At 46.4% G+C, this 21,759-nt stretch overlaps 1 protein-coding gene across 1 annotated transcript in view; it reads right to left on the reverse strand.

Moving 5' to 3' along the window:
* The window catches only part of LOC110514270 (wolframin-like), a 41,361-nt gene extending 21,951 nt beyond the window's left edge, over positions 1-19,410 (reverse strand). The window contains exons 1-4 of the mRNA XM_036989415.1: positions 19,274-19,410; positions 6,971-7,462; positions 1,148-1,227; positions 281-425 (exon numbers count right to left, since the gene is read on the reverse strand). Coding sequence (XP_036845310.1) covers positions 281-425; positions 1,148-1,227; positions 6,971-7,462; positions 19,274-19,277 — 721 coding nt within the window. The 5' untranslated portion in view covers positions 19,278-19,410. The remainder of the gene's footprint in view (positions 1-280; positions 426-1,147; positions 1,228-6,970; positions 7,463-19,273) is intronic.
* Between the last annotated feature and the right edge of the window lie 2,349 nt (positions 19,411-21,759).

The following is a 21,759-nucleotide window of genomic DNA, read 5'->3' on the forward strand; positions in this document are numbered from 1 at the left end:
ATTCAGGACGTGGGTAACCAGTGAACTACACAGGGTGGTATTCAGGACGTGGGTAACCAGTGAACTACAGGGTGGTATTCAGGACGTGGGAACCAGTTAACTACAGGGTGGTATTCAGGACGTGGGTAACCAGTGAACTACAGGGTGATATTGAGAATGTGGGTAACCAGTGAACTGCAGGGTGGTATTCAGGACGTGGGTAACCAGTGAACTACACAGGGTGGTATTCAGGACGTGGGTAACACGTTAACTATAAAGTGGTATTTCTGTCCTCCTCTACCTTTCCTCTGGATCCAGCAGCGCTGTAGAAGACGGGCTGCACTCTTCCGTCCCTGCTTAGCGGCCTGCACCAGCCAATCAACTGCCAGGCGGTTATTAAGCTCCGCCTCCTTCTCCTCAGCCAACCCCAGGTAGTATCTGCCCAGCTAAAGGAGGAGACATGTTAGTTACAGTAATAAACCAACAACTGGAGCCATCCCCAGGTAGGGGCTTCCTACAATACCTAGCATGCCTACAGAAGCCCAGTCAGAACTACCCAGACTTCTTCCTACATTACCCAGCATGCCTAGAGACGGATCAAGTGAAAGACAATATCCAATCTTAACTTTCACTGCTCAACCTCCCCCTCCCTCCCCCTCCCTCTCTCCCCCTCCCTCTCTCCCCCTCCCTCCCTCCCTCTCCCTCCCTCTCTCCCTCTCTCCCTCTCTCTCCCTCTCTCCCTCTCTCTCTCCCTCTCTCCCTCTCCCTCCCTTTCTCCCTCTCTCCCACCCATCCTCTCTCCCTCTCTCCCTCTCTCCCTCTCTCCCTCCCATAACTGCATGCCTGTCTGTGTGTATGTGTGGGACACTGTCGCAGTGGGGAATGTGTATGATTTGAGTGCTGGCCAGGGCAGACGGTCTCACTAACTAGAACCCAGCACTCAGGAATTTACCCTTTTAGAACGGAGGGTGCTACTCAGATCATCTTCCACTGGTGTGTGTGTGAGGGTGTGTGAATGTATGTGTGTGTGAGGGTATGTGTGTGAGGGTGTGTGTGTGTGTGTTACGTTCAGAGCACGGGCTCTGAATGTTCCAGAAGGCTGAGAATAGACGCAGTCATGATCAGACAACCAGCGAGCATTAAAACATCACTGCGTGTGTTCACTCACACTGGTCTGTGCTCTGGCATCTCCAGACGTGGCCTTCTCCTCCATCTCCTCAAACGACAAGTCCTCCTCAGGATCCTCATCTGTAGCGGAGGAGACAAGAGGAGAGACAAAGGAGAGGAGAGATAGAGGAGAGACAAAGGAGGGGAGAGATAGAGGAGAGGAGAGACAGAGGAGAGGAGAGACAGAGGAGAGGAGAGAGAGGAGAGATAGAGGAGAGGAGAGACAGAGGAGAGGAGAGACAGAGGAGAGGAGAGACAGAGGAGAGGAGAGAGAGGAGAGGAGAGACAGAGGAGAGACAGAGGAGAGGAGAGATAGAGGAGAGGAGAGACAGAGGAGAGGAGAGACAGAGGACAGGAGAGATAGAGGAGAGGAGAGACAGAGGAGAGAAGATTAACAAAAGTATTAATAAGATTAATGAATTGAGTTGATGACCCGTAAGGATGTTTTGCTCTGTGTTGTCAGTGTTATAGTCAGCTACCACCTGGTACCTTTGAGACTGTTGTAGTCAGATACCACCTGGTACTATACCTTAGAGACTGTTGTAGTCAGCTACCACCTGGTACTATACCCTGTACCTTAGAGACTGTTGTAGTCAGCTACCAGCTGGTACCTTAGAGACTGTTGTAGTCAGCTACCACCTGGTACTATACCCTGTACCTTAGAGACTGTTGTAGACAGCTACCACCTGGTACTATACCTTAGAGACTGTTGTAGTCAGCTACCACCTGGTACTGTACCCTGTACATTAGAGACTGCTGTAGACAGCTACCACCTGGTACTATACCCTGTACCTTAGAGACTGTTGTAGTCAGCTACCACCTGGTACTATACCTTAGAGACTGTTGTAGACAGCTACCACCTGGTACTATACCATGTACCTTAGAGACTGTTGTAGATAGCTACCACCTGGTACTATACCTTAGAGACTGTTGTAGTCAGCTACCACCTGGTACCTTGGAGACTGTTGTAGTCAGCTACCACCTGGTACTATACCATGTACCTTAGAGACTGTTGTAGTCAGCTACCACCTGGTACTATACCCTGTACCTTAGAAACTGTTGTAGATAGCTACCACCTGGTACTATACCCTGTACCTTAGAGACTGTTATAGTCAGCTACCACCTGGTACCTTAGAGACTGTTGTAGTCAGCTACCACCTGGTACTATACCTTAGAGACTGTTGTAGATAGCTACCACCTGGTACTATACCCTGTACCTTAGAGACTGTTGTAGTCAGCTACCACCTGGTACTATACCCTGTACCTTAAAGACTGTTGTAGATAGCTACCACCGGGTACTATACCACTGATACTACACTGGTACTATACTGGTACTATACTGACAATACACTGATATTACACTGATACTACACTGCCATTACACTGATAACACACTGACAATACACTGATACTAAACTGGCAATACACTGACAATAAACTGATACTACACTGACAATACACTGACAATACACTGGTATTACACTGGTATTAAACTGATATTACACTGATAATAGACTGATACTACACTACACTGACACTACACTGACACTACACTGATACTACACTGACATTACACTGACACTACACTGATACTACACTGATACTACACTGATACTACACTGATACTACACTGATGCTACAATGACAATACACTGATATTACACTGATACTACACTGACACTACACTGACAATACACTGACACTACACTGACAATACACTGGTATTACACTGGTATTACACTGACACTACACTGATATTACACTGATATTACCCTGATAATAGACTGATACTACGCTACACTGACACTACACTAACAATACACTGGTATTGTACTGGTATTACACTGATAATAGACTGATACTACACTACACTGACACTACACTGACACTACACTGATACTACACTGATACTACACTGATACTACACTGACACTACACTGATACTACACTGACACTACACTGATACTACATTGACACTACACTGATACTACACTGATGCTACAATGACAATACACTGATATTACACTGATACTACACTGACACTACACTGATACTACACTGACACTACACTGATACTACACTGACACTACACTGATACTACACTGATGCTACAATGACAATACACTGATATTACACTGATACTACACTGACACTACACTGACACTACACTGGTACTACACTGATACTACACTGACACTACACTGATACTACACTGATACTAAACTGGCAATACACTGACAATACACTGATACGACACTGACAATACACTGACAATACACTGGTATTACACTGGTACTACACTGATATTACACTGATAATAGACTGATACTACACTACACTGACAATACACTGACAATACACTGGTATTACACTGGTACTACACTGATATTACACTGATAATAGACTGATACTACACTACACTGACAATACACTGACATTACACTGACACTACACTGACACTACACTGACAATACATTGATACGACACTGACAATACACTGACAATACACTGATACGACACTGACAATACACTGGTATTACACTGGTATTACACTGATATTACACTGATAATAGACTGATACTACACTACACTGACACTACACTGACAATACACTGATACTACACTGACACTACACTGATACTACACTGACACTACACTGGTACTACACTGACACTACACTGGTACTACACTGATACTACACTGACACTACACTGATACTACACTGACACTACACTGATACTACACTGACACTACACTGATACTACACTGACAATACACTGACAATACACTGACAATACACTGATACTACACTGACAATACACTGACAATACACTGATACTACACTGACATTACACTGACACTACACTGACACTACACTGACAATACACTGACAATACACTGATACTACACTGACATTACACTGACACTACACTGATACTACACTGACAATACACTGACAATACACTGACAATACACTGACACTACACTGACAATACACTGACACTACACTGACAATACACTGATACTACACTGACATTACACTGACACTACACTGACATTACACTGACACTACACTGATACTACCCTGGATCCACCTGAACCAAATGCACTGATAAAAGTCCCCCTGTCGGAGAGAGATTGAGATGGTTATCATAACGTCAGGGGAAAAGCCTTCACGAAACACAGCCCTTATCTTACCTGTTTCTAAAATCCCCCATGGGGGGGGGGGGGGGGGGGAATGATTGAAAACCATTTCCCCTTTTTGACCGCTAGGTTTTATGGGTATTATGACACCTGCACTCTGGGGCTCTATTGTAGCAATTCTCGCTAAACGAGGCACGTTACAATTCCAACCGAGTGGGTTAACTAACCCTCACGAGACGAGATGCGTAGAGGGTGTTTTTTGTCTTTCACACCAACGGCCCCTGGTTCACTTTCCACGCCCACGTCGTTCATTAAAATACACAAGTGGACTTCGTAGGTGCCACCTATCACTCCCACCCGGCTGTCTATAACACACCTGTCTTCACCTGGAAGAACGTTGCCCCGCACCTTCCTGCCGTTAGCTTTGAGACACCTTCATTCATCGCGTCACTACACCGTATATACAGCCTACATAAGATTGTCATACCCATGACGTAGTTTGACGTGACATGTAATAAGAGTTTCTGAACGTCACGCGGTTTAAGCCAGGCTTAAATAACGCTGTGTGGGTCAGGGGACTGACTATCTTTAAGGACCTGGGAGAAAAAACAACATGTCCTCACGTCACCCAGGGTGTTTCCCCCTGCTCAGACATCAATCAGACCTGGCCAAGGAGACAGCGGGCTGCATCTCCAATAACCTCTAGTGGCTTCCTCCTCTCGGCTGCCTCTCCAATAACCTCTAGTGGCTTCCTCCTCTCGGCTGCCTCTCCAATAACCTCTAGTGGCTTCCTCCATCTCCAATAACCTCTAGTGGCTTCCTCCTCTCGGCTGCCTCTCCAATAACCTCTAGTGGCTTCCTCCTCTCGGCTGCATCTCCAATAACCTCTAGTGGCTTCCTCCTCTCAGCTGCATCTCCAATAACCTCTAGTGGCTTCCTCCTCTCGGCTGCCTCTCCAATAACCTCTAGTGGCTTCCTCCTCTCGGCTGCATCTCCAATAACCTCTAGTGGCTTCCTCCTCTCGGCTGCCTCTCCAATAACCTCTAGTGGCTTCCTCCTCTCGGCTGCATCTCCAATAACCTCTAGTGGCTTCCTCCTCTCGGCTGCATCTCCAATAACCTCTAGTGGCTTCCTCCTCTCGGCTGCCTCTCCAATAACCTCTAGTGGCTTCCTCCTCTCGGCTGCCTCTCCAATAACCTCTAGTGGCTTCCTCCTCTCGGCTGCCTCTCCAATAACCTCTAGTGGCTTCCTCCATCTCCAATAACCTCTACCTTTTAAATGTCAGATTTGAGTCATTTAGCTGACGCTGTAATCAAGAGCTATTTACAGGAGCAATTAGGGTTAAGTGCCTTGCTCAAGGGCACATTGGCCAATTTTTCACCTAGTCAGGCTCGGGGGATTTGAACCAGCAACCTTTTGGTTACGGGCTTAACACTCTTAACTGCTAAGCTTCCTCCCCTCGGCTGCATCTCAATACCTATGGTGACTTCCCCCCCTCGGCTGCATCTCAATACCTATGGTGACTTCCCCCCCTCGGCTGCATCTCAATACCTATGGTGACTTCCTCCTCTCGGATGCATCTCAATACCTATGGTGACTTCCTCCCCTCGGCTGCATCTCAATACCTATAGTGACTTCCTCCCCTTGGCTGCATCTCAATAGCTATGGTGACTTCCTCCCCTCGGCTGCATCTCAATATCTATGGTGACTTCCTCCCCTCGGCTGCATCTCAATATCTATAGTGACTTCCTCCCCTCGGCTGCATCTCAATACCTATGGTGACTTCCTCCCCTCGGCTGCATCTCAATATCTATGGTGACTTCCTCCCCTCGGCTGCATCTCAATACCCATGGTGACTTCCTCTCCCTCGGCTGCATCTCAATACCATGGTGACTTCCTCCCCGACTACCAGCTACCTGCAACCAAAAATGGCCAATGGAAGGATGAGACACTAGGAGACACAGCGACTTAACGGTTGAGCTTGCGATCAGAGTTGAACAATTTTGTAAATTTCAGCGAGGCGACAGCCAATCAGGGCGGAGGACAGCTCTAACTTTGACATAAAGGCCAACGACCAAACTCCCATCATGCATGCTGTTTGGTAGATAGACCCACGATGGATGATTTCAGAGACTTGGTAGCTAGATTTATGGCCAAGTCTAAACGACAGGATACTTCCTTCCTCCCCCCTCTGTCTGTCTCTCTCTCTCCCTCCTTCCTTACTCCCCCCTCTGTCTCTCTCTCTCCCCCTCCTTCCTACCTTCCTTCCTCCCCCCTCTGTCTGCCTCTCTCTCTCCCCCTCCTTCCTACCTTCCTTCCTCCCCCCTCTGTCTGTCTGTCTGTCTCTCTCTCTGCCTCCTTCCTTCCTTCCTCCCCCCTCTGTCTGTCTGTCTGTCTGTCTCTCTCTCTGCCTCCTTCCTTCCTTCCTCCCCCCTCTGTCTGTCTGTCTGTCTCTCTCTCTGCCTCCTTCCTTCCTCCCCCCTCTGTCTGTCTGTCTGTCTCTCTCTCTCTCCCTCCTTCCTTCCTTCCTCCCCCCTCTGTCTGTCTGTCTGTCTGTCTCTCTCTCTCCCTCTTTCCTTCCTTCCTCCCCCCTCTGTCTGTCTGTCTCTTTCTCTCCCCCTCCTTCCTACCTTCCTTTCTCCCCCTCTGTCTCTCTCTCTCTCCCTCCTTCCTTCCTTACCTTCCTCACCCGCTTCAGCCTCCTCCAGTTCAGCTTTCTTCAGTCTTTCCTGCATCACCACACGTTTAGCCAGATCAGCAAAGCCCCGACTTCGGGGGGCAGGAGAGGACGAGGGGGCTCGGGTGGTGGAGGGGGCCGCAAAGCCCCAACGTCGGGGGGCAGGAGAGGTGGATGGGGTAGAGGTAGAGGCAGCGGGTGAATGAACGGATGGTTTTGGGGTGATGGGGAGAGGAGAAGAAGGAGAGGAAGCTGATGAAGGGATGGAGTGAGGAGGAGAGGAAGTGGGAGGTGAAGGTGAACGAGAGACTGACGATGGGATGAATTCGGGGGAGTCTGAGGGAGTCGAGGTGAGGGAGGGTTGGGATGCACGGGGGAGGGGGCTAGGGGAGGGAGGTGAGGCAGTGTCGGGGGTAGAGGGAGACCGCTGTGGGATGCGGGGGGTGGAAGGGGGGAGTGGGGAGGGAGGAGGAGGGAGATCCATGTCCATCTCACCTGTAATGACAAGAGAAGATAAGAGATGTTAAGATGATGTTGTAGTCATTACAGGACATGGGACAGATGGTGTTGTAGTCATTACAGGACATGGGACAGATGGTGTTGTAGTCATTACAGGACATGGACAGATGATGTTGTAGTCATTACAGGACAGATGATGTTGTAGTCATTACAGGGCATGGACAGATGATGTTGTAGTCATTACAGGACATGGACAGATGATGTTGTAGTCATTACAGGACATGGGACAGATGATGTTGTAGTCATTACAGGGCATGGACAGATGATGTTGTAGTCATTACAGGACATGGACAGATGATGTTGTAGTCATTACAGGACAGATGATGTTGTAGGAGATACGGAGGGAGGTCATCTATCTCAACGTCATTTCCGGTCACGACTTGCAGACTTGTTTTTGAGTTGCTGTGCGTTTTGTTGCCAACCTGTTTTGCTACCTGACAAATTTACGGTTTTTACTTTTTAATTAGCGTTTATATTTTTGTTTTTTCCTACTCAACTTTTTCACTCCGGACGCTTTATCTGGACACGATTCGTCAGGACCTCCAACAGCCGAAGCTAAGTAGTAACATTAACATGATGCCTTCTAATTGCAGTCGCTGTACTCGCCTTACGGCGAGGATAGCTGTGCTACAAGCCCAGCTTCAGACGCAATCGCTAGGCAAGGGTAATTTCAGTGTAGGAAAGGATGAGACCGCGTCTCTGCCACCAGTAAGTACAGATAGTAGTATAAATCCCCTGGCACAGTCCCCGCAGCCGGACAACTTTCTCACGGTTTCTGGAAGGAAATGCTGTAGGAACGCTCAACCGGTGTCGCTCATTCAGCCGACAGAAACTTTCAACCGGTTTTCCCCATTAAGCAGCGGGTCGGAGTCAGAGGCCGAGTCTTCTCTGGTCTCTACTCCTCCCGTTACGGGGTCTGAGACGCCGAAGCTTCCCACCATTAGCTCTGACAAATTGAAAACTCTAGTCATTGGCGACTCCATTACCCGCAGTATTAGACTTGAGAATCATCCAGCGATCATACACTGTTTACCGGGGGGCAGGGCTACCGACGTTAAGGCTAATCTGAAGATGGTGCTGGCTAAAGCTAAAACTGGCGAGTGTAGAGAGTATAGAGATATTGTTATCCACGTCGGCACCAACGATGTTAGGATGAAACAGTCAGAGATCACCAAGCGCAACATAGCTTCTGCGTGTAAATCAGCTAGAAAGATGTGTCGGCATCGAGTAATTGTCTCTGGCCCCCTCCCAGTTAGGGGGAGTGATGAGCTCTACAGCAGAGTCTCACAACTCAATCGCTGGTTGAAAACTGTTTTCTGCCCCTCCCAAAAGATAGAATTTGTAGATAATTGGCCCTCTTTCTGGGACTCGCCCACAAACAGGACCAAGCCTGACCTGCTGAGGAGTGACGGACTCCATCCTAGCTGGAGGGGTGCTCTCATTTTATCTACCAACATAGACAGGGCTCTAACTCCTCTAGCTCCACAATGAAATAGGGTGCAGGCCAGGCAGCAGGCTGTTAGCCAGCCTGCCAGCATAGTGGAGTCTGCCACTAGCACAGTCAGTGTAGTCAGCTCAGCTATCCCCATTGAGACCGTGTCTGTGCCTCGACCTAGGTTGGGCAAAACTAAACATGGCGGTGTTCGCCTTAGAAATCTCACTAGGATAAAGACCACCTCCATTCCTGTCATTATTGAAAGAGATCATGATACCTCACATCTCAAAATAGGGCTACTTAATGTTAGATCCCTTACTTCAAAGGCAATTATAGTCAATGAACTAATCACTGATCATAATCTTGATGTGATTGGCCTGACTGAAACATGGCTTAAGCCTGATGAATTTACTGTGTTAAATGAGGCCTCACCTCCTGGCTACACTAGTGACCATATCCCCCGTGCATCCCGCAAAGGCGGAGGTGTTGCTAACATTTACGATAGCAAATTTCAATTTACAAAAAAAAAAATGACGTTTTCGTCTTTTGAGCTTCTAGTCATGAAATCTATGCAGCCTACTCAATCACTTTTTATAGCTACTGTTTACAGGCCTCCTGGGCCATATACAGCGTTCCTCACTGAGTTCCCTGAATTCCTATCGGACCTTGTAGTCATAGCGGATAATATTCTAATCTTTGGTGACTTTAATATTCACATGGAAAAGTCCACAGACCCACTCCAAAAGGCTTTCGGAGCCATCATCGACTCAGTGGGTTTTGTCCAACATGTCTCTGGACCCACTCACTGTCACAGTCATACGCTGGACCTAGTTTTGTCCCATGGAATAAATGTTGTGGATCTTAATGTTTTTCCTCATAATCCTGGACTATCGGACCACCATTTTATTACGTTTGCAATTGCAACAAATAATCTGCTCAGACCCCAACCAAGGAACATCAAAAGTCGTGCTATAAATTCACAGACAACACAAAGATTCCTTGATGTCCTTCCAGACTCCTTCTGCCTACCCAAGGACGCCAGAGGACAAAAATCAGTTAACCACCTAACTGAGGAACTCAACTTAACCTTGCGCAATACCCTAGATGCAGTTGCACCCCTAAAAACTAAAAACATTTCTCATAAGAAACTAGCTCCCTGGTACACAGAAAATACCCGAGCTCTGAAGCAAGCTTCCAGAAAATTGGAACGGAAATGGCGCCACACCAAACTGGAAGTCTTCCGACTAGCTTGGAAAGACAGTACTGTGCAGTACCGAAGAGCCCTTACTGCTGCTCGATCATCCTATTTTTCTAACTTAATTGAGGAAAATAAGAACAATCCGAAATTCCTTTTTGATACTGTCGCAAAGCTAACTAAAAAGCAGCATTCCCCAAGAGAGGATGACTTTCACTTTAGCAGTGATAAATTCATGAACTTCTTTGAGGAAAAGATTATGATTATTAGAAAGCAAATTACGGACTCTTCCTTAAATCTGCGTATTCCTTCAAAGCTCAGTTGTCCTGAGTCTGCACAACTCTGCCAGGACCTAGGATCAAGAGAGACACTCAAGTGTTTTAGTACTATATCTCTTGACACAATGATGAAAATAATCATGGCCTCTAAACCTTCAAGCTGCATACTGGACCCTATTCCAACTAAACTACTGAAAGAGCTGCTTCCTGTGCTTGGCCCTACTATGTTGAACATAATAAACGGCTCTCTATCCACCGGATGTGTACCAAACTCATTAAAAGTGGCAGTAATAAAGCCTCTCTTGAAAAAGCCAAACCTTGACCCAGAAAATATAAAAAACTATCGGCCTATATCGAATCTTCCATTCCTCTCAAAAATTTTAGAAAAGGCTGTTGCGCAACAACTCACTGCCTTCCTGAAGACAAACAATGTATACGAAATGCTTCAGTCTGGTTTTAGACCCCATCATAGCACTGAGACGGCACTTGTGAAGGTGGTAAATTACATTTTAATGGCATCGGACCGAGGCTCTGCATCTGTCCTCGTGCTCCTAGACCTTAGTGCTGCTTTTGATACCATCGATCACCACATTCTTTTGGAGAGATTGGAAACCCAAATTGGTCTACACGGACAAGTTCTGGCCTGGTTTAGATCTTATCTGTCGGAAAGATATCAGTTTGTCTCTGTGAATGGTCTGTCCTCTGACAAATCAACTGTAAATTTCGGTGTTCCTCAAGGTTCCGTTTTAGGACCACTTTTGTTTTCACTATATATTTTACCTCTTGGGGATGTTATTCGAAAACATAATGTTAACTTTCACTGCTATGCAGATGACACACAGCTGTACATTTCAATTAAACATGGTGAAGCCCCAAAATTGCCCTTGCTAGAAGAATGTGTTTCAGACATAAGGAAGTGGATGGCTGCAAACTTTCTACTTTTAAACTCGGACAAAACAGAGATGCTTGTTCTAGGTCCCAAGAAACAAAGAGATCTTCTGTTGAATCTGACAATTAATCTTAATGGTTGTACAGTCGTCTCAAATAAAACTGTGAAGGACCTCGGCGTTACTCTGGACCCTGATCTCTCTTTTGAAGAACATATCAAGACCATTTCAAGGACAGCTTTTTTCCATCTACGAAACATTGCAAAAATCAGGAACTTTCTGTCCAAAAATGATGCAGAAAAATTAATCCATGCTTTTGTCACTTCCAGGTTAGACTACTGCAATGCTCTACTTTCCGGCTACCCGGATAAAGCACTAAATAAACTTCAGTTAGTGCTAAATACGGCTGCTAGAATCCTGACTAGAACCAAAAAATTTGATCATATTACTCCAGTGCTAGCCTCTCTACACTGGCTTCCTGTCAAAGCAAGGGCTGATTTCAAGGTTTTACTGCTAACCTACAAAGCATTACATGGGCTTGCTCCTATCTATCTCTCTGATTTGGTCCTGCCGTACATACCTACACGTACGCTACGGTCACAAGACGCAGGCCTCCTAATTGTCCCTAGAATTTTTAAGCAAACAGCTGGAGGCAGGGCTTTCTCCTATAGAGCTCCATTTTTATGGAACGGTCTGCCTACCCATGTCAGAGACGCAAACTCGGTCTCAACCTTTAAGTCTCTACTGAAGACTCATCTCTTCAGTGGGTCATATGATTGAGTGTAGTCTGGCCCAGGAGTGGGAGGGTGAACGGAAAGGCTCTGGAGCAACGAACCACCCTTGCTGTCTCTGCCTGGCCGGTTCCCCTCTTTCCACTGGGATTCTCTGCCTCTAACCCTATTACAGGGGCTGAGTCACTGGCTTTACTGGGGCTCTCTCATGCCGTCCCTGGAGGAGGTGCGTCACCTGAGTGGGTTGAGTCACTGATGTGGTCATCCTGTCTGGGTTGGCGCCCCCCCCCCCTTAAGTTGTGCCGTGGCGGAGGACTTTGTGGGCTATACTCAGCCTTGTCTCAGGATGGTAAGTTGGTGGTTGAAGATATCCCTCTAGTGGTGTGGGGGCTGTGCTTTGGCAAAGTGGGTGGGGTTATATCCTTCCTGTTTGGCCCTGTCTGGGGGTGTCCTCGGAGTGGGCCACAGTGTCTCCTGACCCCTCCTGTCTCAGCCTCCAGTATTTATGCTGCAGTAGTTTATGTGTCGGGGGGCTAGGGTCAGTTTGTTATATCTGGAGTACTTCTCCTGTCCTATTCGGTGTCCTGTGTGAATCTAAGTGTGCGTTCTCTAATTCTCTCCTTCTCTCTTTCTCTCTCTCGGAGGACCTGAGCCCTAGGACCATGCCCCAGGACTACCTGACATGATGACTCCTTGCTGTCCCCAGTCCACCTGGCTGTGCTGCTGCTAGAGTTTCAACTGTTCTGCCTTATTATTATTCGACCATGCTGATCATTTATGAACATTTGAACATCTTGGCCATGTTCTGTTATAATCTCCACCCGGCACAGCCAGAAGAGGACTGGCCATCCCACATATGCTCTCTCTAATTCTCTCTTTCTTTCTCTCTCTCGGAGGACCTGAGCCCTAGGACCATGCCCCAGGAATACCTGACATGATGACTCCTTGCTGTCCCCAGTCCACCTGACTGTGCTGCTGCTCCAGTTTCAACTATTCTGCCTTATTATTATTCGACCATGCTGGTCATTTATGAACATTTGAACATCTTGACCATGTTTTGTTATAATCTCCACCCGGCACAGCCAGAAGAGGACTGGCCACCCCACATAGCCTGGTTCCTCTCTAGGTTTCTTCCTAGGTTTTGGCCTTTCTAGGGAGTTTTTCCTAGCCACCGTGCTTCTTCACCTGCATTGCTTGCTGTTTGGGGTTTTTAGGCTGGGTTTCTGTACAGCACTTTGAGATATCAGCTGATGTACGAAGGGCTATATAAAATAAATTTGATTTGATTTGATTTAGTCATTACAGGACATGGGACAGACGATGTAGTCATTACAGGACAGATGATGTTGTAGTCATTACAGGACATGGACAGATGATGTTGTAGTTGATACAGGACATGGGACAAATGGTTTTGTAGTCATTACAGGACATGGGACAGATGATGTTGTAGTCATTACAGGACATGGACAGATGGTGTTGTAGTCATTACATGACATAGGACAGACGATGTTGTAGTCATTACAGGACAGATGATGTTGTAGTCATTACAGGACATGGGAAGATGATGTTGTAGTCATTACAGGACATGGGCAGATGATGTTGTAGTCATTACAGGACAGATGTTGTAGTCATTACAGGGCATGGGACAGATGATGCTGTAGTCATTACAGGACATGGGCAGATGATGTTGTAGTCATTACAGGACAGATGGTGTTGTAGTCATTACAGGACATGGGACATATGATGTAGTCATTACAGGACAGATGATGTTGTAGTCATTACAGGACAGATGATGTTGTAGTCATTACAGGGCATGGGACATATGATGTAGTAGTCATTACAGGACAGATGATGTTGTAGTCATTACAGGACATGGGCAGATGATGTTGTAGTCATTACAGGGCATGGGACATAATTTTTTTTTTTTTTTTTACCTTTATTTAACTCGGCAAGTCAGTTAAGAACAAATTCTTATTTTCAATGACGGCCTAGGAACAGTGGGTTAACTGCCTGTTCAGGGGCAGAATGACAGATTCGTACCTTGTCAGCTCGGGGGTTTGAACTTGCAACCTTCCGGTTACTAGTCCAACGCTCTAACCACTAGGCTACCCTGCCGCCCCATATGATGTAGTAGTCCTTACAGGACAGATGATGTTGTAGTCATTACAGGACAGATGGTGTTGTAGTCATTACAGGACAGATGGTGTTGTAGTCATCACAGGACAGATGATGTTGTAGTCATTACAGGACAGATGATGTTGTAGTCCTTACAGGACAGATGATGTTGTAGTCATTACAGGACAGATGGTGTTGTAGTCATCACAGGACAGATGGTGTTGTAGTCATCACAGGACAGATGATGTTGTAGTCATTACAGGACAGATGATGTTGTAGTCATTACAGGACAGATGATGTTGTAGTCATTACAGGACAGATGGTGTTGTAGTCATTACAGGACAGATGGTGTTGTAGTCATCACAGGACAGATGATGTTGTAGTCATTACAGGACAGATGATGTTGTAGTCATTACAGGGCATGGACAGATGATGTTGTAGTCATTACAGGACAGATGGTGTTGTAGTCATTACAGGACAGATGATGTTGTAGTCATTACAGAACATGGGACAGATGGTGTTGTAGTCATTACAGGACATGGGCAGATGATGTTGTAGTCATTACAGGACAGATGGTGTTGTAGTCATCACAGGACATGGGACAGATGATGTTGTAGTCATTACAGGACATGGACAGATGATGTTGTAGTCATTACAGGACAGATGATGTTGTAGTCATTACAGGGCATGGACAGATGATGTTGTAGTCATTACAGGACAGATGGTGTTGTAGTCATTACAGGACAGATGATGTTGTAGTCATTACAGGGCATGGGACATATGATGTTGTAGTCATCACAGGACAGATGGTGTTGTAGTCATTACAGGGCATGGACAGATGATGTTGTAGTCATTACAGGACATGGGACAGATGGTGTTGTAGTCATTACAGGACAGATGATGTTGTAGTCATTACAGGACAGATGATGTTGTAGTCATTACAGGGCATGGACAGATGATGTTGTAGTCATTACAGGACAGATGAGGTTGTAGTCATTACAGGACATGGGACAGATGGTGTTGTAGTCATTACAGGACATGGACAGATGGTGTTGTAGTCATTACAGGACATGGACAGATGGTGTTGTAGTCATTACAGGACATAGACAGATGATGTTGTAGTCATTACAGGACAGATGAGGTTGTAGTCATTACAGGACATAGACAGATGATGTTGTAGTCATTACAGGACAGATGAGGTTGTAGTCATTACAGGACATGGAAAGGAAAGTAAAGTTCAAAATCTTCCTGCTGTGCTACAGATGCCGTATCTTAATTTGATCATCCTGTTGTTTCAGGAATTTTCAGGCATAGCAATGCAAACATGTAGTGTATTCGAGGTTTAAAAAGACTTCTAAAGTTTGTCATTTCCACTTAAAATTTAGGGCAGGGTTTTTTGGCCGGGGAGCTTTTCCTTGGCTCATTGAGCTCTAGCGACTCCTTGTGGCGGGCCGAGGGCCTGCAAGCTGACTTCAGTGGTCAGTCGAACGGTGTATCCACAGACACATTGGTGCGGCTGGCTTCCGGGTTACGCGAGCAGTGTGTTAAGAAGCAGTGTGGCTTGCCGGGTCATGTTTCGGAGGAGGCATATCTTGAACTTCGCCTCTCCCGAGCCCGTTGGGCAGTTGCAGCGATGAAACATGATCATTACTAAAAATATTTAAAAAATACAAATATAAAAACGCCCATTAATTATAATCCACATAACACATCACATCTTCCTGTTGCTGCAGGATTATTTGCCTGCTGTGTGAAACTGGCTCAAATTAAGATACGGCATCTGTATCATGAATTCGTCATTCTAATGCAGCTACTCTTTTTACCCTCCATGAGGTAGATCTGATATCATCACATATAGAATATGGAAATGGGATGGGAATTTTATCATTGGAAACATCGCATACACATCATGAGAGACAACGTGATGCTAACAAGTGTTGATTCTGCCTTAACAATGGCTGCCCATCGGTATGCTAGCAGACAAACCGACTGTTAGTTTCTCAAACAGCTCGCAGAAGAGTTAAATCAAACTATAGGCTACACAAGTAACATTCTAGCAATCGGATTAGGCTACAGCTGCTGCCGCAAACAATGAATCCGCTAACTCACCTGCCAGCGCAGGACATCGGGGATTTCCTATTGCTCTCTTCCGACATTCAAGTACTCCGGTCACCAACTAACTCCCAACTCTACTAAAGACGACAGTAGACCTGCTGTACGTCATTACGTCCAGCTGTTTTTATCGACACAAGATAGTTCAATGGAAACACACTGTGGCAGGCAATTGTCACATCTACTTTCTATGTAAACTTAGTATACGTCTACAAAATAAATCATTAACTCGTCCAGTGATTGTTTTATTTTATAGACAGTTACTAAGTTTGAATAGAAAGTAGATACGGCCTCTGCAGAAGTCAGGGCATTCATACTTCTTGCGTTTAGCGGACCAGAGCAGAGCTGTTGTGAAGGAAGTTGTCAAGAACGTGAGTTTGTGTTTATAAAGGACCTCTCGCCCTCACCTACTGTCAACGAATCATGTCAATGTGTAGCTAACTGAAGCTGGCTAACAGAAGATGGCTAACTGAAGCTGGCTAACTTTATTAAACCCTGAGTAGATATAGCTAGCTAACTGAAGCTGGCTAACTGAATCTGGCTAACTAAAGCTGGCTAGCTTTAATAAACCCTGAATAGATATAGCTGGCTAACAGAAGATGGCTAATTGAAGCTGGCTAGCTTTATTAAACCCTGAGTAGATCTAGCTGGCTAACTGAAGCTGGATAACTGAAGCTGGCTATCTTGATACAACCCTGACTAGATCTAGCTGGCTAACTGAAGCCGTCTAACTGAAGCTGGCTAGCTTTATTAAACCCTGACTAGATCTAGCTGGCTAACTGAAGCTGGCTAACTGTAGCTGGCTAGCTTTATTAAACCCTGACTAGATCTAGCTGGCTAACTGAAGCTGGCTAACTGTAGCTGGCTAGCTTTATTGAACCCTGACTAGATCTAGCTGGCTAACTGAAGCCGTCTAACTGAAGCTGGCTAGCTTTATTAAACCCTGACTAGATCTAGCTGGCTAACTGAAGCTGGCTAGCTTTATTAAACCCTGACTAGATCTAGCTGGCTAACTGAAGCTGGCTAACTGTAGCTGGCTAGCTTTATTTAACCCTGACTAGATCTAGCTGGCTAGTATATCCTACCTGGGGTTTTCTAACTGTTCCAGAAATAGCACACCTGATTCAACTAGTCCACTAGATACCAAACCCTTGACTAGATGGATTTTGAGCTGGTTCAGGACTACTAAAATGCATGAACTGGTGCTCGCCCCCAACAATGTTAGTGGAGGGGGTGACTAACGGAGAGTCTAAAACAGACAGAGAGAACGTCCCTTTCCCAAATGAACAGGTGAACCTGACAATGTCTTGGTCTAGTTCAGGGCTACAACTACATGGGGAAATGTCTGGGGTCCAGGAGAGGTTTGAGAACCACTGTCTTAGATATCTGATCATCTAACAGAGTCTCTTATGTCCTCTTCAAACACTGGGAACTCTGCACCAATAACAGGAAGGAAGCTAGGCCATACATTTACCAGCCCGCACCTCGCTCACCCTGGGCCAGTGGACTAACCCTACCCACCCTGGGCCAGAGGGCCAACCCACCCTACCCACCCTGGGCCAGTGAGTCAACCCACCCTACCCACCCTGGGCCAGTGAGCCAAACCACCCTGCCCACCCTGGGCCAGTGAGCCAACCCACCCTACCCACCCTGGGCCAGTGAGCCAACCCACCCTGCCCACCCTGGGCCAGTGAGCCAACCCACCCTACCCACCCTGGGCGAGAGGGCCAACCCACCCAACCCACCCTGGGCCAGAGGGCCAACCCACCCTGAGCCAGTGGACTAACCCACCCAACCCACCCTGGGCCAGTGGACCAACCCACCCAACCCACCCTGGGCCAGTGGACTAACCCTCCCTACCCACCCTGGGCCAGTGGACCAACCTACACTACCACCCTGGGCCAGTGAGCCAACCCACCCTACCCACCCTGGGCCAGTGAGCCAACCTACCCTACCCACCCTGGGCCAGAGGGCCAACCCACCCTGGGCCAGTGGACTAATTAACCCAAACCACCCTGGGCCAGTGGACTAACCCACCCAACCCACCCTAGGCCAGAGGGCCAACCCACCCTACCCACCCTGGGCCAGTGGACTAATTAACCCAAACCACCCTGGGCCAGTGGACTAACCCACCCAACCCACCCTAGGCCAGAGGGCCAACCCACCCTACCCACCCTGGGCCAGTGGACCAGCCCACCCTACCCACCCTGGGCCAGTGGACCAGCCCATCCTACCCACCCTGGGCCAGAGGGCCAACCCACCCTACCCACCCTGGGCCAGAGGGTCAACCCACCCTGGGCCAGTGAGCCAACCCACCCTACCCACCCTGGGCCAGTGGACTAACCCACCCTGGGCCAGAGGGCCAACCCACCCTATCCACCCTGGGCCAGAGGGCCAACCCACCCTGGGCCAGAGGGCCAACCCACCCTACCCACCCTGGGCCAGAGGGCCAACCCACCCTACCCACCCTGGGCCAGAGGGCCAACCCTCCCAACCCACCCTGGGCCAGTGGACCAACCCGTGCCTAAAATATGCCCCCCCTCCCTGTGAGAGGAGTTGCAGTGACACACAGACAGGACCCCAAACTGTCCCCAGTTTAGATTATGTTAACTTTGAGGTTTTAAAAATAAAACCGTTACGAAATAAACGATCTAATTGTCAAAACAGCTGCTCTACAAATCCTGGACTGACACAGAATAACATTCACTATATACAACTATTCAATGCAAAGCAATAGGCTACCGCATTGGAAACCGTTCCACATAGACTAACTAAAACAAAACGTTTTAGGCTACTTTGGAATGTGGAATGGAATTATTTTTTGAAGCAGACAACGTGTGTTTTTAGATTGGTATTCTACTGCAAACATACGAAATAAAATAAAAACGCCTGTTGCGTTATTACAACATGCCTCATTTTCTGTCAATCTGGAATAGCGCAACGCGCAACGGGTACATCTTGTCAGCTCATGCCACCTAAATTAATCTTTTTTTTTTTTTTTTTAAACAAGTAGCCCAAAGGAAAAGTGACTTACTCATGGTCCGAACGAACAGTTTTACTCAAGACATAAAATGAAGTAAGCTTCTTCTCAGGTCAAAAGTTTGGATAGAAGTCGTCGCAGCGGATCCATGTCACTCTCAACAGCCTACGTCGCGAAAGAAGAGATGGGAGCTCCGACAGTTGAGTCTTGACGTGCATCCATTGGCCAAGGGGCATAAAGATGACGCCCGCATGTACTCACCACAAATCAGGGCCGGCATAATGTAGGGGCTTACCGGGACTGAAGCCCCGGGGCCCCCTGGCCTGTGGGACGTCCAAAGGACAGCAAAAAAATAAATGAAATATATACAGTATTTATTATGCATGTAGCATATATACACTACTGGTCAAAAGTTTTAGAACACCTACTCATTCAAAGGTTTTTCTTTATTTTTTTTTACTATTTTCTACATTGTAGAATAATAGTGAAGACATCACAACTATGAAATAACACATATGGAATCATGTAGTAACCAAAAAAAGTGTTAAACAAATCAAAATATATTTTATATTTGAGATTCTTCAAATAGCTACCCTTTGCCTTGATGACAGCTTTGCAAAATAAAATATATACTGTATATATTATGTATGTAGTATATATATATATATATATATATATAACATATATATATATATATATATATATATACACACACACACACACACACACACACACACACACGTGTTTTACTGCATCGGCCAACCACAGAAGGACTCAGGAGGCCACTCTCAATGAGTGTAAGCAGCCTAATCATCAGATGGGGGAGGAGACGAGGTAGAGGACTCACATTGGTAACTGGGTGATTTACATTATTTTTTTAAATGGCTACCTCATTTCTGTACCCCCACACATAGAATAATCTGTCAGGTCCCTCAGTCGAGCAGTGAATTTCAAACGAAGATTCAACCACAAAGACCAGGGAGGTTTTCCAATGGCTCGCTAAGAAGGAGTACAGTATAATGATACTGCGGATGATGTGTTAAACCCGCCCAGTCGTTCATCTGAACTGAGCTGCAGGAGAGGAAGGAAACTGCTCGGGGACGTCACCATGAGGCCATTTGTCACGTTGGTATTGAGGATCGGGAGACGGGCGCAGGAACGCGTAATAGGAGTTTTTATTTCTCTACCCAAATTACATGTAAAAGGCACGGGGATGAAGACCAAACAAACACGTACACATAAAGAACAGGGTTGAACCCCAAAAGAAAAGAGCGAGGAGTTTTTTTCTTTGTGGAAATTAATATTTGTGTCATTCTCAAAACGTTTGGCTACGACTGTACAGTTATGTAAAGCTCTTATGAGACTCAAGAGCTGTAATGACTCTTAGAGACTTACCCAAGAAGCCAGCTGTAATGACTTAGAGACTTACCCAAGAAGTCTCCCAGCTGTAATGACTCTTAGAGACTTACCCAAGAAGACCCCCAGCTGTAATGACTCTTAGAGACTTACCCAAGAAGACTCCCAGCTGTAATGACTCTAAGAGACTTACCCAATAAGACTCCCAGCTCTTAGAGACTTACCCAAGAAGACTCCCAGCTGTAATGACTCTTAGAGACTTACCCAAGAAGACCCCCAGCTGTAATGACTTAGAGACTTACCCAAGAAGACTCCCAGCTGTAATGACTCTTAGAGACTTACCAGAGAAGACTCCCAGCTGTAATGACTCTTAGAGACTTACCCGAGAAGACTCCCAGCTGTAATGACTCTAAGAGACTTACCCAAGAAGACTCCCAGCTGTAATGACTCTAAGAGACTTACCCAATAAGACTCCCAGCTCTTAGAGACTTACCCGAGAAGACTCCCAGCTGTAATGCCTCTTAGAGACTTACCCGAGAAGACTCCCAGCTGTAATGACTCTTAGAGACTTACCCGAGAAGACTCCCAGCTGTAATGACTCTTAGAGACTTACCCAAGAAGACTCCCAGCTGTAATGGCTGCTAAATGTGTTTCTAACATGTATTGACTCAGGGGTAAAAAATAAAATAAATTGCTATCTAGAACCTTTAATTAAGGGCTCTCCTCCTCGGTTGTCCTCCACAGGAGATCCTTTTGAATAACCCATTTTGGTTCCATTTAGAACCATTTTTGGTTCCATTTAGAACCCTTTCTATAGAGGGTTCTACATGGAACCAAAAAGGGTTATATCTGGAACCCAAACGGGTTCTACATGGAACCAAAAAGGGTTCTACTGTCACGCCCTGACCTTAGAGAGCCGTTTTATTTCTCTATTTGGTTAGGCCAGGGTGTGACTAGGGTGGGCATTCTAGTTTATTTATTTCTATGTTTTCTGTTTCTATGTTTTGGCCGGGTATGGTTCTCAATCAGACACAGCTGTGTATTGTTGTCTCTGATTGGGAATCATACTTAGGCAGCCTGTTTTTTCCACCGTAGTTGTAGGCAGTTGACTTTGTTAGTGGCCTGTATAGCCCTAGTAAGCGTCGTCTTGTTTTTGTTGGCGACATTCAAAATAAAAAGAGTTA

Source organism: Oncorhynchus mykiss, chromosome 10 (assembly GCF_013265735.2).
Source record: "Oncorhynchus mykiss isolate Arlee chromosome 10, USDA_OmykA_1.1, whole genome shotgun sequence".
Classification (NCBI taxonomy): Eukaryota; Metazoa; Chordata; class Actinopteri; order Salmoniformes; family Salmonidae; genus Oncorhynchus; species Oncorhynchus mykiss.